Source organism: Lagenorhynchus albirostris, chromosome 9, assembly GCF_949774975.1.
Source record: "Lagenorhynchus albirostris chromosome 9, mLagAlb1.1, whole genome shotgun sequence".
In the NCBI taxonomy this organism is placed as follows: Eukaryota; Metazoa; Chordata; class Mammalia; order Artiodactyla; family Delphinidae; genus Lagenorhynchus; species Lagenorhynchus albirostris.
The window spans coordinates 88,240,782-88,257,591 of record NC_083103.1 but is presented as its reverse complement, the minus strand read 5'-3'; the positions used below and the strand labels follow the sequence as shown (position 1 = coordinate 88,257,591).

Sequence of the window (16,810 nt, the reverse complement as noted above, 5' to 3'; positions counted from 1 at the left end):
ACAGTTGTGGAGGGCAGCCTCTAATCAGTAATTAAAGAAGAACTGGGATGAGTGTTTCATTCTAGTCTACTTACAGTTGATGGAAAGTTGGAGTGAAGGACTATTAAAAACTAGCAGATAGAATTCACAAGAAAAAGGCATATTTTAAAAAAATAGTCACCTGCAGTCAATTAGATGTAACATTTCCTGTATATTATGTGGCAAATATAAGTACTCTAAATCCATCTAAAGTGGGAATCTCAATGTTTTCTAAGTAGTAATCATGGGTTGTTCATCACTATACCATAAATTCCTTAAGGGCAGGGACTGTTTCCTGGGTACCTATGAAACCATGATGGCTGGGACTGTGCCTGGCACATAAGTGCTCTATCTGAACGGAACTGCTGGTATCAATTAATCAATTTTATCTTTGTAGCAAACTTATGAAGTAGGTATTGCTATTTCCATTTTATAGTTAAGGACCCTGGAGCTCAGAGATGCTGATTTGTTGAAGTCACTCAGCTCAGTATGGAACCCAAGGTCTGCTTGATTGCACAAGTCATGTGATCTCTGCAAAGGATCTTGTGATTTCCCCAGTTCCTTATCACTCTATCAAGCAACAAGCGATTTGCCACTTCTTTAAACAGATAGTAGAACACCAAAGAATTCAAAGGGAGAAGGCTCTACTAAAGCTTTAAGCACATTTATAGTCATAAAAACAGAGAAATCTATTTTTTAACAAGTTCAATACTAAACATTAGAATGTGAAGTCTCGTAGGGAAGGGAGATCTTCTTCAACCCCAGTGCCTGTTTCTTAGCATCCAGATGGCACTCAAGACACGTTTCTGAATGAGCACTGAAGATTGCTATTTGAATTAGATACATTTTAAGTCACAATAAATAGCTTTCTATGATAACTTGGATCAATGCATAAAATGAGAAGAACTCACGGGGTGCTTGGTAATAAAAAAAATGATCAAACATAAGAAGTCCCAAGCCAAATGAAATATAACTTGAGATCTAAGGAATCTGCTTCAAGTTTAGATATGAAAGGAAATCATGTACAATAACATATGCGTGTGCTCAGGAGCAATCGTTTATGTAACCCTCACTTGTGTAATGTTTCAGAAGAATAAAGAGACTCGGGAGGGAAGCTACTCAGCATGGGGGCTTTCCTGCTTCCTATCCTTCCGCCTGGCAGCATTTTCCAGAGGGAAGGGGCACCCTCCATCTCACTATTACTACTCCAACTTAGGAATTCTCATTTTATCTCCCTCCTCTCTATCTTGAAAGCCATACCACTAGACTTTGAAGGATTCCAAGTGCTCAGAGATACTTCAACCCAAATATCTGGAATTTTACTGATATATTATTTTACTCACATTAGTATCAATATTCACATTATTTTAGATATTAAAATATGTATAACAAGGTACACCATTTACCTATTAAAATCAAGACGATTTTAATTTCCTGGGGTTTCTTTTTCACATATTCTGTAGAAGCCAATGCAAAATTCTACTATAATTCTATAAATTTTGTAAAATTGCCAAACAAAAAATACAAAGTGAAAACTCTTTTGCTCTTACTTGCACTTTATTTTAATTTATCTAATTTTATTTATTTATTTATTTAACATTTTTATTGGAGTACAATTGCTCTACAATGGTGTGTTAGTTTCTGCTTTATAACAAAGTGAATCAGCTATACATATACATATATCCCCATATCTCCTCCCTCTTGCGTCTCCCTCCCATCCTCCCTATCTCACCCCTCTAGGTGGACACAAAGCACCAATCTGATCTCCCTGTGCCACGCGGCTGCTTCCCACTAGCTTTCGATTTTACATTTGGTAGTGTATATATGTCCATGTCACTCTCTCAATTCCTCCCAGCTTACCCTTCCCACTCTCCATGTGCTCAAGTCCATTCTCTACGTCTGTGTCTGTATTCCGGTCTTGCCCCTAGGTTCTTCAGAACCATTCTTTTTCTTTTAGATTCTATATATATGTGTTAGCACATGGTATTCGCTTTTCTCTTTCTAACTTACTTCACTCTGTATGACAGACTCTAGGTCCATCCACCTCACTACAAATAACTCAATTTCGTTTTGTTTTTGAGGCAGAGTAATATTCCATCGTATATATGTGCCACATCTTCTTTATCCATTCATCTGTCGATGGACACTTAGGTTGCTTCCACATCCTGGCTATTGTAAATAGAGCTGCAATGAACATTGTGGTACAGGACTCTTTTTGAATTATGGTTTTCTCAGGGTATATGCCCAGTAGTGGGACTGCTGAGTCGTATGGCAGTCCTAGTTTTTGTTTTTTAAGGAAACTCCATACTGTTCTCCATAGTGGCTGTATCAATTTACATTCCCACCAACAGTGCAAGAGGGTTCCCTTTTCTCCACACCCTCTCCAGCATTTATTGTTTGTAAGTTTTTTGATGATGGCCATTCTGAACGGTGTGAGGTGACACCTCATTGTAGTTTTGATTTGCATTTCTCTAATGATTAGTAATGTTGAGCATCCTTTCACATGTTTGTTGGTGACCTGTATATCTTCTTTGGAGAAATGTCTATTTAGGTCTTATGCCCATTTTTGGATTGGGTTGTTTGTTTTGCTGATATTGAGCTGCATGAGCTGCTTGTAAATTTTGGAGATTAATCCTCTGTCAGCTGCTTCGTTTGCAAATATTTTCTCCCATTCTGAGGGTTGTCTTTTCGTCTTGTTTATGGTTTCCTTTGCTGTGCAAAAGCTTTTAAGTTGCATTAGGTCCCATTTATTTATTTTTGTTTTTATTTCCATTTCTCTAGGAGGTGGGCCAAAAAGGATCTTGCTGTGATTTATGTCATAGTGTTCTGCCTATGTTTTCCTCTAAGAGTTTGATAGTGTCTGGCCTTATATTTAGGTCTCTAATCCATTTTGAGTTTATTTTTGTGTATGGTGTTAGGGAGTGTTCTAATTTCATTCTTTTACATGTAGCTGTCCAGTTTTCCCAGCACTTATTGAAGAGGCTGTCTTTTCTCCATTGTATATTCTTGAATCCTTTATCAAAAATAAGGTGACCATAATGTGTGTGGTTTACCTCTGGGCTTTCTATCCTTTTCCATTGGTCTATATTTCTGTTTTTGTGCCAGTACCATACTGTCTTGATTACTGTAGCTTTGTAGTATAGTCTGAAGTCCGGGAGTCTGATTCCTCCAGCTCCGTTTTTCTTTCTCAAGATCCTTTGGCTGTTCAGGGTCTTTTGTGTTTCCATACAAATTGTGAAATTTTTTGTTCTAGTTCTGTGATACATGCCATTGGTAGTTTGATAGGGATTGCACTGAATCTGTAGATTGGTTTGGGTAGTATAGTCATTTTCACATTGTTGATTCTTCCAATCCAAGAACATGGTAAATCTCTCCATTTGTTTGTATCATCTTTAATTTCTTTCCTCAGTGTCTTATAGTTTTCTGCATACAGGTCTTTTGTCTCCTTAGGTAGGTTTATTCCTAGGTATTTTATTCTTTTTGTTGTAATGGTAAATGGGAGTGTTTCCTTAATTTCTCTTTCAGATTTTTCATCATTGGTGTACAGGAATGCAAGAGATTTCTGTGCATTAACTTTGTATCCTGCAACTTTACCAAATTCATTGATTAGCTCTAGTAGTTTTCGGGTAGCATCTTTAGGATTCTCTCATGTCATCTGCAAACAGTGACAGTTTTACTTTTCTTCTCCGATTTGGATTCCTTTTATTTCTTTTTCTTCTCTGATTCCTGTGGCTAAAACTTCCAAAACTATGTTGAAGAATGGTGGTGAGTGTGGCCAACCTTGTCTTGTCCCTGATATTAGTGGAAATGGTTTCAATTTGTCACCATTGAGAACGATGTTGGCTGTGGGTTTGTCATATATGGCCTTTATTATGTTGAGGTAAGTTCTCTCTATGCCTACTTTCTGGAGGGTTTTTTATAATAAATGGGTGTTGAATTTTGTCAAAATCTTTTTCTGCATCTATTGAGATGATCATATGGTTTTTACCCTTCAGAGTGTTAATATGGTGTATCACATTGATTGATTTGCATATACTGAAGAAGCCTTGCATTCCTGGGATAAACCCCACTTGATCATGGTGTATGATCCTTTTAATGTGCTGTTGGATTCTATTTGCTAGTATTTTGTTGAGGATTTTTGCATCTATGTTCATCTCTGATATTGGCCTGTAGCTTTCTTTCTTTGTGACATCTTTGTCTGGTTTTGGTATCAGGGTGATGGTGGCCTCATAGAATGAGTTTGGGAGTGTTCCTCCCTCTGCTACATTTTGGAAGAGTTTGAGAAGGACAGGTGTTAGCTCTTCTCTAAATGTCTGATAGAATTCACCTGTGAAGCCATCTGGTCCTGGGCTTTTGTTTGCTGGAAAAATTTTTTTTTTTTTCCTGTACTCGGGCCTCTCACCATTGTGGCCTCTCCCGTTGTGGAGCCCAGGCTCCGGATGTGCAGGCTCAGTGGCCATGGTTCACGGGCCCAGCCGCTCTGTGGCATGTGGAATCTTCCCAGACCAGGGCATGAACCCACGTCCCCTGCATTGGCAGGCGGATTCTCAACCACTGCACCACCAGGGAAGCCCCCTGCTGGAAGATTTCAATTTCAGTGCTTGTGATTGGTGCAGTTTCAGTGTGATTTCAGCTTGTGATTCATTGCAGTTTCAATTTCAGTGCTTGTGATTGGTCTGTTCATATTTTCTATTTCTTCCTGGTTCAGTCTCGGGAGGCTGTTCATTTCTAAGAATTTGTCCATTTCTTCCAGGTTGTCCATTTTATTGGCATATAGTTGCTTGCAGTAATCTCTCATGATCCTTTGTATTTCTGCAGTGTCAGCTGTTACTTCTCCTTTTTCATTTCTAATTCTATTAATTTGAGTCCTGTCCGTTTTTTTCTTGATGAGTCTAGCTAATGGTTTATCAATTTTGTTTATCTTCTCGAAGAACCAGCTTTTAGTTTTATTGATCTTTGCTATCATTTCCTTCATTTCTTTTTCATTTATTTCTGATCTGATCTTTATGATTTCTTTCCTTCTGCTAATTTTGGGTTTTTTTTGTTCTTCTTTCCCTAATTGCTTTAGGTGTAAGGTTAGGTTTTTTATTTGAGATATTTCTTGTTTCTTGAGGTAGGATTGTATTGCTATAAACTTCCCTGTTAGAACTGCTTTTGCTGCATCCCATAGGTTTTGCATCATCATGTTTTCATTGTCATTTGTTTCTAGGTATTTTTTGATTTCCTGTTTGATTTATTCAGTGATCTCTTGGTTATTAAGTAGTGTATTGTTTACCCTCCATGTATTTGCATTTTTTCCAGGTTTTTTCCTGTAATTGATATCTAGTCTCATAGCATTGTGGTTGGAAAAGATACTTGATACGATTTCAATTTTCTTAAATTTACCAAGGCTTGATTTGTGACCCAAGATATGATCTATCCTGGAGAATGTTCCATAAGCACTTGAGAAGAAAATGTATTCTGTTGTTTGTAGATGGAATGTCCTATAAATGTCAATTAAGTCCTTCTTGTTTAATGTATCATTTAAAGCTTGTGTTTCCTTATGTATTTTCATTTTGGATGATCTGTCCATTGGTGAAAGTGGGGTGTTAAAGTCCCCTACTATGATTCTTACTTGCACTTTAAATAAAGTAAGTACTCACGTAAGTAGATGGAAATCCTAATAGATCATGTGAACGAACCACTCCTCTTCTCTACCTCTATGCAGGTGATCTCCCAATTCTCCTAAGCCCTAGCCTCTCTCCAGGGACTCAGATCCATTGTTCCTCATAAGCAGCTGAGTCTCTGCCACCACGACTCCCTCAGCCTTGGGCTCAACAATGGAGTCATCTGTAATTTGTCATCCCTTCCTCCCCAACATTGATTTATTACTTTATATAACAAACACTTATATAGCACTGTTTTAAGTGCTGAACAATTATTACCTAACTTAAACGTCTTAACATCCTATAATTACTCCCACTTTAAAGCTTGGGAAACTGAGGCAGAGAAAGACCTTAAGTAACTTTTTTAAGGTCCACAGCAGGAAACGGCAGAATCTGGGATGTGCTTGAGTCCCTACTTTAAACCATCACATTAAGCTGCCTCTCCAGAGCAGTGCTAAGTTCATCCAGAGTCTACCTCTGAAATGTTCCTTACACTTCTCCCTTCCTGTTTCCTTCCACTGGCACAGTATTAGCTCAAGTCTTCAGTGTTTCTCATCTCAACTACTACAATCATCTCCTAAACAGCTCTCTCCAATTTTCTTCTCTTCCGCAGCCAATCTATCCTTCCCAATGTTACCAGATTGCTAGCTTGAAGTATGGATATAATTTTATCGCTTTTTTGCTTAACAGGCTTCAGTAGTTCTTCATTTCTTCCTGAATTATTAGTAAACTCTTTACCTTGGCATTCAAAGCCCTTCACAACATGGCTTCAACTTAGCACTCTAACTCTTTCATTTCCCTATTCTTTAATTCAAGTGAATTAATTTGAACAAGTCCTATGCTTGCTCACTTTAGTACTTCTGCTCACACTGCTTCTACCTACGTATAATGCCTTTAACCACTGCCTCTCCCTAACAAAGTCCTACACAGCTGTGAAGCTCTACCTTGAACGCCGCCTCTCCCACAAAGCCTTCCCAATCAGATGCATCTCTCTCCCCTCTGCCCTTTTTTAAAAAAAGGTTTTCTCTATCAGAATGATATCCACAGTATCTTCTAAATTTTGCCCTTTCTCTATTTTGAATGATGGTTATTCATGATGTTGTCTTATTTTGCTTCTATAATGTAATGACTCTGAGGGCAATGACTCTTTTATACATCCTCTTCCCTGTAGTGTCTAATAAAAGAAGTTTACATAGTAAACTTGCAATAAAAATTTGTTAAATGAAACTGAATGTACAGGCTAGTTACAATAATTCTTAACATAAGTGAATGATAAAAAAAATGAGAAATCCCTTAAAGAAAAAACTGTTTGAAATAAACTTAATCCTTAAAAATAGGAAGATGATAAAACATTTGAGGATCTAGTGAACGATGACAGAAAAAAACTTTACAGAAAAACAAGGTGTAGAGGATGAAATCCTAACCCTTTGTACTACATGATGAAAAATGTGTCAAACATGTGAACAGGCACATGCACAGATAAGACTATTTGCTAATGGGGTGTTACCTTGGCAACTGTTTGTTCGGCGATGGTGCTAGGCCGACGCTGGCGGGCATCAAGTCTCTGCTCCACAGGAAAACTGCTCCTATGTGATTTCAGGCGCTCCACCAACAAGTAATAGATGGCAGCAAAGTGGTTATAGCTCTTGTTCTGCAAAGCCTGGAAGAGAAAACAAGCGCCAAAGGCAGAGAACCATAAAAACCAATTCAATGATTTAAACCTTTCTAAAAAATGAGGGAAAAACACAACATTGTAAATCAACTATACTTCAATAAAATCTGAAAAATAAATTTAAAAAGGAGGGAAGATACCATGTGTTCTTAAAAACAAGCAAAGTAACAAGCAAAGTATGCCTCAAAACGAAAGCTATTCCAGAATTTAGAATAGAAGACAGATAACTTCATTAATTGTATAAAGGATGATACCTCTGAATGACTTGACTGGCTCTTTTACATTAATAGGATCCATTTATTTTTCTGCATTCAGAGAAAATGCCATCATTGTCTCATGCAGACATTCCCCAATGCCGGTATATGGTGCCATCTCATAGCTGCAACTAGGCTGTAAGGTTGTTTAGTAACCTGAGCCCAGAGGCTCTAATTCCACAGCCTCGACACAAGTCCAAACCATTGCAAACCCTGAAGTCAATGATTAAAGTCTCTGGGGAAATTTCGGGTGATTATTTTGGGCTGGAGAATGACATCTGGATGCTGGGTTGAGAGACGCTGGGTCTCCATTCTTAGGTAATTTTTTCCTCTTGTTTTTGCGGTCCAACCCTCTTGAAACCTTGAAAATAAAGTCGCTTCCCAATTTTTCACATCCCTAGCTGGCCAGCTCTCCCAGGATACTAACGGAACAGCAAAACAACGGCTCCTTTGGCGTCTAATTCCACATGACAGGCTGCATGAGTGCTGTGCAGTGCAGCTCAGATGCAGAGCACTGGCAGCAAACATCACAGGCCGGGGAACTGCACTCACAGCTGCCTTCAAGGGCAAGTACAAAAAAACCTCTCTAAGCACGTGATGAGCAAAGCAGGAAAGCAGTCTGGTTTCATTTATGGCTGCAATGAAGGAAAAGGCAGCACAGTTTGGAGCACTTTATCTTCACAGGGGGGCGTTTTATAGTCTTTCTTGTCATGCTTCATCCTGAAAAGCACTGTTTGTTCTTTGCCTGTTGCGGGGGTATTAAACATATGCATATCCTATGCACATGCCAGCTGTTAAAGGACAGAAACAAAGCTGCCAAGGAATTTCCCAGGTTCATGACCTTCTCAGTTCTATGACCCATAAAACTTCCAAATCAGGAATCCACCTGTTTTTGCCTTCTGAGTTTCTTCAGTTCACAACCTAAACCCGATGCCTACCCTTCTTGTTTCCTGCTCAGCCCTCAGCCTTGTTCCATATCTGCACATTTATGTTTCATATAAACTAGCTTATTACCTGTATAGAACTTCATGTTTCATCTTAGAAGAAGCTTTCTACTTTGTATTTGCTAAGCTTCCATCTTTGTCTTTTCTCAATCCTATATAAACACTTCCTTTTAAATATTTTTGGCAGTTGGGGCAAAGGGAGGAATTTTTATATTGATTGAAAGCAAACATAAATATAGTGTGACGAAATCTTCAGGGAACACTGAACAGTAGGCCTAGGTACTGGGATGGCTAAAAGACCAGGATGACAGGTATGAGCATGAAATTTCAAGTTACTAAGTACAACAGAGTCCTAAAATTTCTTTAGTCGAATCTCTGACCACTTTACCTCAATGGTTTTCTGTTGATCTATTCCAAGGCCGTGCATCAATCGCAGAACCTGTTCATTAAACTCCCCAATGGATGGCTCATTTTCTTGCCCTTGTGGATAGAGAACAGGTCTCTGTACAGGAACTTCTACGAGCATCCACTTATGCTCCTTGATTTGAGCTATGGTTAGCCGTTTGGACGGGTCTAGGACCAACATCCTTCGAATAAGGTGCTCACAATCTACAGAAAACACAATGTTACAAAAGTCACGTAAATCACCTTGCACTTTGGGGTATTGACTTGACTCATGTGACTTTGTACAATGGTGTTAATCTTTGTACCCTCCACAGTGCCCACTGGAAAGCAGAAGGTCAAATGAATAAACGAATACCTGAAGCCTACTTGTATTTGTCAAGTTCACATGATGAATGCTGGCGCACAAAATTAACCATCACTGTGAATGAATACTTAAGAAAAAACAGGAGGGTGTAGATCTATCCAATTCTGTACTTAATGAACCTTTTTACTGAATTTCTCAACTTACAATATCTAGACACAGACTTAGATTTCCACTAAAGAAAAAAACCAGCCTTCTTCCTAGAAAAAGCAAATAATAAACGGTTCCTTACAGTCACTTCTGAGGCTGATACACTAAGGCTATTAAGTGAGGCTGGAGCTCTCCAAGGGACTGTTGCTATTCTCCGTATCAGTGCAACTGAGAAAAATGTACATGAAACACTAGTCACTACTGATGACACTAAGTAAACTGCACTGCTGCAACCCTGGGCACTAGCTTATTCTCTGAGCTGACATCATATTCTTTACTACCCCCACATAAACTAGCCTTTTATCACTTGTTATGTTCTAGGCACCATGCTAAGAGCTTTACAGAGCTTAATTTAATTAATCCCCACAATACCCCTTTTAGAAACTATTGTTATTTCCATTTATAGACTGAGGAAACTGAAGCACAGAGATATAACTTGCCAAGGCCAGACTGTCAGTAAGTGGTGGACTCAGGATGAAAACCAGGTGGTCTGGCCCCAAAATCTATCCTCTTAACTACTAGAACATTACTTCTGTTACCAGGAACAAGCAAATTAAGGATAAAAACCAAAATTTAAACTGAGTAAATTTAACTGCTTCCCATGCAGCAAAAACCAATACAAGACTGGAAGGGACTATGGCACTTCATCTGAATTCAACAGTTTTGCTAGTTGGTTTTAAATTTAATTAAAAAATTTAATTTTGTAACTTCCCACCAAAAGATGTGGGAAAATCCATTTCATACTTAGAGTGAAATGGTTGTGAATCTGTATCTACAAAATGCTTCTCTAAGTCTAAAATAAACCTGGTTGTTTAGTAGTGTATTGTTTAGCCTCCATGTGTTTGTATTTTTTACAGTTTTTTTCCCTGTAATTGATATCTAGTCTCCTAGCGTTATGGTTGGAAAAGATGAGGTATCACCTCACACCGGTCAGAATGGCCATCATCAAAAAATCTACAAACAATAAATGCTAGAGAGTGTGTGGAGAAAAGGGAACTCTCCTGCACCGCTGGTGGGAATGTAAATTGATACAGCCACTATGCAGAACAGTATGGAGGTTCCTTAAAAAACTAAAAATAGAACTACCATATCACCCAGCAATTCCACTACTAGGCATATACGCTGAGAAAACCGTAATTCAAAAAGATACATATACCACAAATGTTCACTGCAGCACTATTTACATAGCCAGGACATGGAAGCAACCTAAATGTCCGTTGACAGATGAATGGATAAAGAAGATGTGGTACATATATACAATGGAATATTACTCAGCCATAAAAGGGAATGAAATTGAGTCATTTGTAATGAGGTGGATGGACCTAGAGTCTGTCATACAGAGTGAAGTAAGTCAGAAAGAGAAAAACAAATACCGTATGCTAATACACATATATGGAATCTAAAAAAACGGTACTGATGAACCTAGTGGCAGGGCAGGAATGAAGATGCAGACCTACTAGAGAATGGAATTGAGGACACCAGGGGGGAAGGGGAAGCTGGGACGAAGTGAAAGAGTAGCACTGACATATATACACTACCAAATGTAAAACAGCTAGCTAGTCGGAAGCAGCTGCATAGCACAGGGAGATCAGCTGGGTGCTTTGTGATGACCTAGAGGGGTGGGATAGGGAGGGTGGGAGGGAGGGAGACGCAAGAGGAAAGAGATATGGGAACATATGTATATGTATAACTGAGTCACTTTGTCGTACAGAAGAAACTAACACAACATTGTAAAGCATTTATACTCCAATAAATATATATAAAAATATAAATAAACCTGGGACATTTATAGACAAGGGTAAATGGGAAGACTTGCTGTTCTTAATCTGGGAAATTTTCTGTTTCCAGTTATGAGTAGGAAGGTTAGAATTTCTCTCACCTACATGGAAGGGGTTGCTTATTTCTACGGCTTTTAAAGTGACTTGGTCACTTTATTTGGCACCCAAACTTAGAAAAAGAGAAGCCTTTGTTTAGGCACTCATTTTCAGAACAAATTTTGTAAAACATAATTTTAAGATAAACAGGTTGTTACCTTCTGACATGAAATACGGAATCCGGAATCTTCCTTCTAACACTCTCTGCCTCAAAATTGGAAGAGTCGGTCCATCAAAAGGTAGAGCTCCACAGACAAGGACGTAAAGAACAACTCCCATGCTCTAGGGAAGAAAACAATGCAGTCTCTTTTCTACTGAGAACTTCAAACACTCTTTGTTTTCCTAAATATCCTCAGGGCTCTTAAAATCATATGGACTGAAAAATTCCTGTTTGAATTTACTATTTTCTCAGAATTAAAAAAAAAAATCTGAAATGCTGACCAGTGCAATAAAGCATCCTATAATAAATACCAAAAGAATTAAATTAAATCATTTTGATTACTAAACTTTAAATCATTGCTGATATTAGTATGATAACATCTTTCCCTAGAAATTCTTTCCTAGAATCTAATTCAAGATGCTCTAATTTTAGTCCAGTGGACAGGGAAAGTATGAACTACTGACTACGTGTTAGGTACCGAGAGATTCCGAGATGGGCCAGAGTACCAAGTATTATCATTATAGATGCATTTAACACAGCAAAGCAAAGAAATACCCAAATATCCAGCTGTGGTCCTTCATACTGCTGCCCTTCAAAGACTTCTGGGGCTGCATAAGGGGGGCTGCCACACCATGTTGCCAGCAGTTCACCACTTTTAAAGAAATTTCCAAAACCGAAATCTATTGGGATGGAAATAAATGTTACTTTCATCTGTGCTCTAAAACTATACTGAATTTCTCATAATAATTTTATAATATGCTACATTAACAATATCACCACTATTCACTCTGTGAGAATGCGATGGCATGTATCTTATGATGTTTCCTTAGCACTTAGCACAATGAATAGCAAATATTAAGTACTCAGTAAATATTTGTTGAATGAATGTGTTAATGAATTAAGTTTTCTTCTCAAAGAGAATGAGCGAGAGGCTGGAAAAAGACTTTATCTCTTGTATTTTTAAGGCTGAAAGAAAAATCCACTGATATGGACAATCAACTTGAATTTGATAATCTTAGAATTTCAATTACTCCATGATTAAGAGCTCTTGAGCTTGTATGGTTTATAAAAAAAGAAACAAATGAGTAAAACTCTAAGATATTTACCTAAACACAACCAAGGGACCGGCTGCTCTCACAGCCCCAGGCTAGCAAGATAAATATAACATTTTAAGGCAACTGAGGACAGTGTTTCCTAAGTAACAGCTCTCTAAGTGTTGGCCCGCACATCCTGAATTAGGCAGATACTTATCTGAATAGCTCATTAACATGCAATGGCCATGTGACCCAGCCACAGGCCACCTATCACCAATATCACTTGTTTACTCATTTATGGAACGTGGTGGCATTATACTTCAAAATCGTTAATGGCCTTCTCCTTACGATATTAGTCACACTGAATCTGCAGCTTTGATAAACAGCATGCCCTCTGGAAACACTGTACTCAGATGCCTTCAATATGCATGAAAGTTACAGCAGAAGACAAATGCAGTGAGATTTGGTATAAATGCAAGCTTGTGCTCTTTTGCTAAGCCTTCACATAGTCACATGGTCTTAGTGAAGGAACAAATTCCTGTTGTTTTGTAAGTTAGAGCCAAAATGTCTCATGCTGCAACAGACTCCTGGCTGAAGGATACACCTCAGTGATGGGAACTGGCTCTACTCTGGCTGGTATACGCAGTGCATGGAGAGTGAGCTTTCGGTGGTGCCCCAAGGGGACTGGAACAAGTCTCCGGCGCCAGACTGACTGGCTGCGTGACATGTGTTCAGTCTTTGTGAGCCTCAGTCTCCCCAGCTGTAACACTGAAACATCGTAGTCAGCAGGTTGTTATGGGGATCCAATGAGTTAACAGAAACTCACACTCCACTCACACCCTGAGACTATGGTGCGCTTCTGTACCTTAGGGGAGGCATTCTCTAAGCTCCCTGACATAAGCAGTAGTAACAGACACAGTCATGATCCCCAACACCACAGCCTCATGGCAGAGTACGACCTATGAAGTTAGGGAGACCTACAGCTGATTTCCAGTTTTGCCACTTTCTAGCCTCAAGGCCCCTACGTAAATTATTTAATTTTCCTGAACCTTATTTTCTGTATCTATAAGTGAGGGGATAATCCACCTACCCAGATAGGATGCTGTGAGGATTAAATGAGACTAAGAGTGTAGAATGCCTGGAGCACAGCAGATGTGAAGTGTCAGCTACCAAAGCCATCATTACCAATTACTGCCTTTCAGAGAAAAGGGTCCTGAGAAAATACACAGGAAGGGTAAAGACAGTGTGGAGAAGCTTAAGCGTTCATGAGAGAAAAGATGGTGCATGTGGGGAAAGAGATGGTGCATCTAAACCTGGTGGAACACAGCTGTGGCCTGTCCTTGGCATCCAGGAGTACGAGGCGACGAGAACACCTCCCTCCACAACGTAACTGCAGTTCAGTCCTATGCTCGGCTTTCCAAAATGACTGTCAGAGAGGTCTTATCTTCTCAATTCCACCTGTAGGACTAACCACTCACATCACATCACAACCCATGTGTCCATATTGATAGGTGTTTCTAATTTTCTAGAAAAACTATACTCTCAAACGATCCAAGGACTAGATGTTCAAATAACATTTAAAGAGGAAAATGTTACTTTCACTCACAGAAAAGCCCAAGAAGCTCTGGGAAGTGTGTTTGGAGATCATGAAATAGGTCCAATAATTGCTGTACTTTAAACCGTAATCACAGGATGAGTTTTAGCACATGTAAGTTGAGAATACTCTCTAAATAGCACTGGAACGTTTTAACGTCTCACAGAGCCATTCCAGAACTCCTTCATTCTGAACCTCCCCCGACTCTTGTAGAACGAACTCAAAGAGTGACTGGGACAGAGGTCTGTCAGGAAGGTGGCCTGGACTCTTTACTCCCCTAGGCTCTCTCACTGGACACTTCATAGGCAGGAAGAGAGCAAAAACTAGGAAAGCACCATGGTGCCTGTAGTAGCCTAGTCTCAACCTTGGCTGTACACATCTGAGACAAAGAAAGCGTCCTGTTACCTTAGAAGAAAAAAGGTACTAAACAGATGTTACTTCTATTTCCTGTAGGTAACTGAAGAAAACAGGAACTTGAGTCTGTAGGAACATTAAGAGAAGCACCGAAAGAAAATCAGGTTCATTAAAATTATTATAATAGCATTTATGTAGATGTCTTCTATAACCCTGTCAAAGCACTTAAATATTTTATTTGTAATCATCTGATGTATGGGTTAAGGAAAGCTTTGGAGTCAGGCAAATCTTGGGTTTTCCTCTTAGCTGTGTGATCTCGGGCAAATTACTAATTTCTCAGAGCCTTGGTTTCCTCATTTGCAAAATGCGGACAATGTCTACACTTCACAAAGTTATTATGAGTAACATATACTCACAATAAGTGAGTATATGTAGATAAGTACACTTACATCATAAGTAGATAACATAATAATGCTTTAGGCATGCTATTGAAACAAAGCAGGTGCTCAATAAACAGTAGCCACTGAGTAAGCTACTCAACAGAAGAGAAGAATAGCAATTCTTCTTCTTGTTTTACTTATCTGTCTTCTCTATCAGACTAAACTCCTTGAGAGTAGAGAAGGGGGAAATGATATATGTCTGTTCCCCTAGGACTTAGTACGCTGTCAGCACACAGCAGCTGTTCAACAAAGGTTTGCTGAATGAATATGCTGTCATCGTGTCTTTTAAAAGTGTCAGAAGCTGACCTAAGCTCTCCTAAGATAATTTCTTCTTAGTAACCCCATGAGGTATCCTTATTTTAGGAACGAGTGAGGGTAGATAGTTAAGTACCTTGCTAGAGGTTACACTAAATTGCAGACTTACCAAGTCTGGCTACAGAGCTCTCACTGTTAACCACCTTTATGTCTTTCTCTGGTACAGTGATATGTAGCTATTTTTGAGCAGGTTAATAATTGTCAGGTTTAAGAAGTGGCAATGGGAAAACACTTAAAAATAAAAGCCTTTTTATTTCTTCACAGGAATCTGGACAATTTGCTTCATTCACAGTCTGCAGCTTTCTGCCTAAAAGCATATAGTGAAATGAGGGGCGAGCAAGAGGGATGAAATACGAGAACGGCAGAGCTATGCAGGATTTTTTTCTTTAATGTTTCTTTAAAAATTTATTTATTATTTATTTGGCTGCTCCAGGTCTTTGTTGCCACGTGTGGGATCTTTAGTTGTGGTATGCGAACTCTTAGTTGCAGCACGTGGGATCTAGTTCCCTGACCAGGGATCAAACCTGGGCTCCCTGCATTGGGAGTGTGGAGTCTTAGCCACTGGACTACCAGGGAAGTCCCAGGATTTCTTTCTTATCGCTATTTATTCATGTGGAATGGTTATTTAATGTTTCATCACACCAACCAAATTCATTGCTTCCTTCATTAAACATTTGAGTGCATACATGTGTCAACCACTGTGCAAACACAGAAGATAGTCTCATAACAACAGAGAATAATCAAAGACCCCACATTATCACCTGACTTTTGAAAAGCATTATGAAAACAGTCACATGGGCATTCCTCTCTATGCTAGACCCAGACCCAGCCTGGCTTTGTTGGAAAGGAAAGTTTAATGTCTAGTTTAATGTTTTCTCAAATGTTCTGATCTACAAGTTAATACCTCAAATGATGGCTGCTATGTCCCTCAGACACTTTTTTGCTTCCTGTTTCTCTGTCATAGAATGTATGCCATGCTATGTTGGATTCACTTTGATAGTTTTAACTTTTAATTTCCAAATAGTTTTACAGAAGAGTTGCAACAATAAAGTGAGAATTCCCTATGCCCTTTATCCAGCTTCCTCCCCTAATGTTAACATTTTACATAACTCTATTAGTAAAATTATCAAAACTAAGAAAGTAACACTGGGCTTCCTTGGTGGCGCAGTGGTTAAGAATCCGCCTGACAGTGCAGGGGACATGGGTTCAAGCCCTGGTCCGGGAAGATCCCACATGCCTCGGAGCAACTAAGCCTGTGCACCACAACTACTGAGCCCGTGCTCTAGAGCCCATAAGCCAAGCTACTGAGCCTGCGCACCACAACTACTGAAGCCCGCACGCACCTACAGCCCTTGCTCTGCAACAAGATAAGCCACCGCAATGAGAAGCCCGTGCACCGCAACGAAGAGTAGCCCCCGCTCGCCGCAACTAGAGAAAGCCTGCGCGCAGCAACGAAGACCCAACACAGTCAAAAAAAAAAAAAAAATTAATTAATTAAAAAAAAAGTAACACTGATTCAGTACTATTAATTAAACCATGGACTTCATTAAGAGTTCTCCAGTGTTCTCTCTAACGTCCTCTCTCACTGCA

The 16,810-nt window shown here is 39.2% G+C and overlaps 1 protein-coding gene across 9 annotated transcripts in view; it reads right to left on the bottom strand.

Moving 5' to 3' along the window:
- Positions 1-16,810, bottom strand: part of SIK2 (salt inducible kinase 2) — a 132,043-nt gene that overhangs the window by 21,699 nt on the left and 93,534 nt on the right. For 7 of the 9 annotated variants that reach the window (XM_060160361.1, XM_060160363.1, XM_060160364.1 and 4 more), the window contains exons 5-8: positions 12,039-12,163; positions 11,482-11,605; positions 8,922-9,142; positions 7,171-7,323 (exon numbers count right to left, since the gene is read on the bottom strand). In XM_060160361.1, coding sequence (XP_060016344.1) covers positions 7,171-7,323; positions 8,922-9,142; positions 11,482-11,605; positions 12,039-12,163 — 623 coding nt within the window. The remainder of the gene's footprint in view (positions 1-7,170; positions 7,324-8,921; positions 9,143-11,481; positions 11,606-12,038; positions 12,164-16,810) is intronic. The other 2 variants (XM_060160360.1, XM_060160359.1) reach the window with 2 other exon arrangements.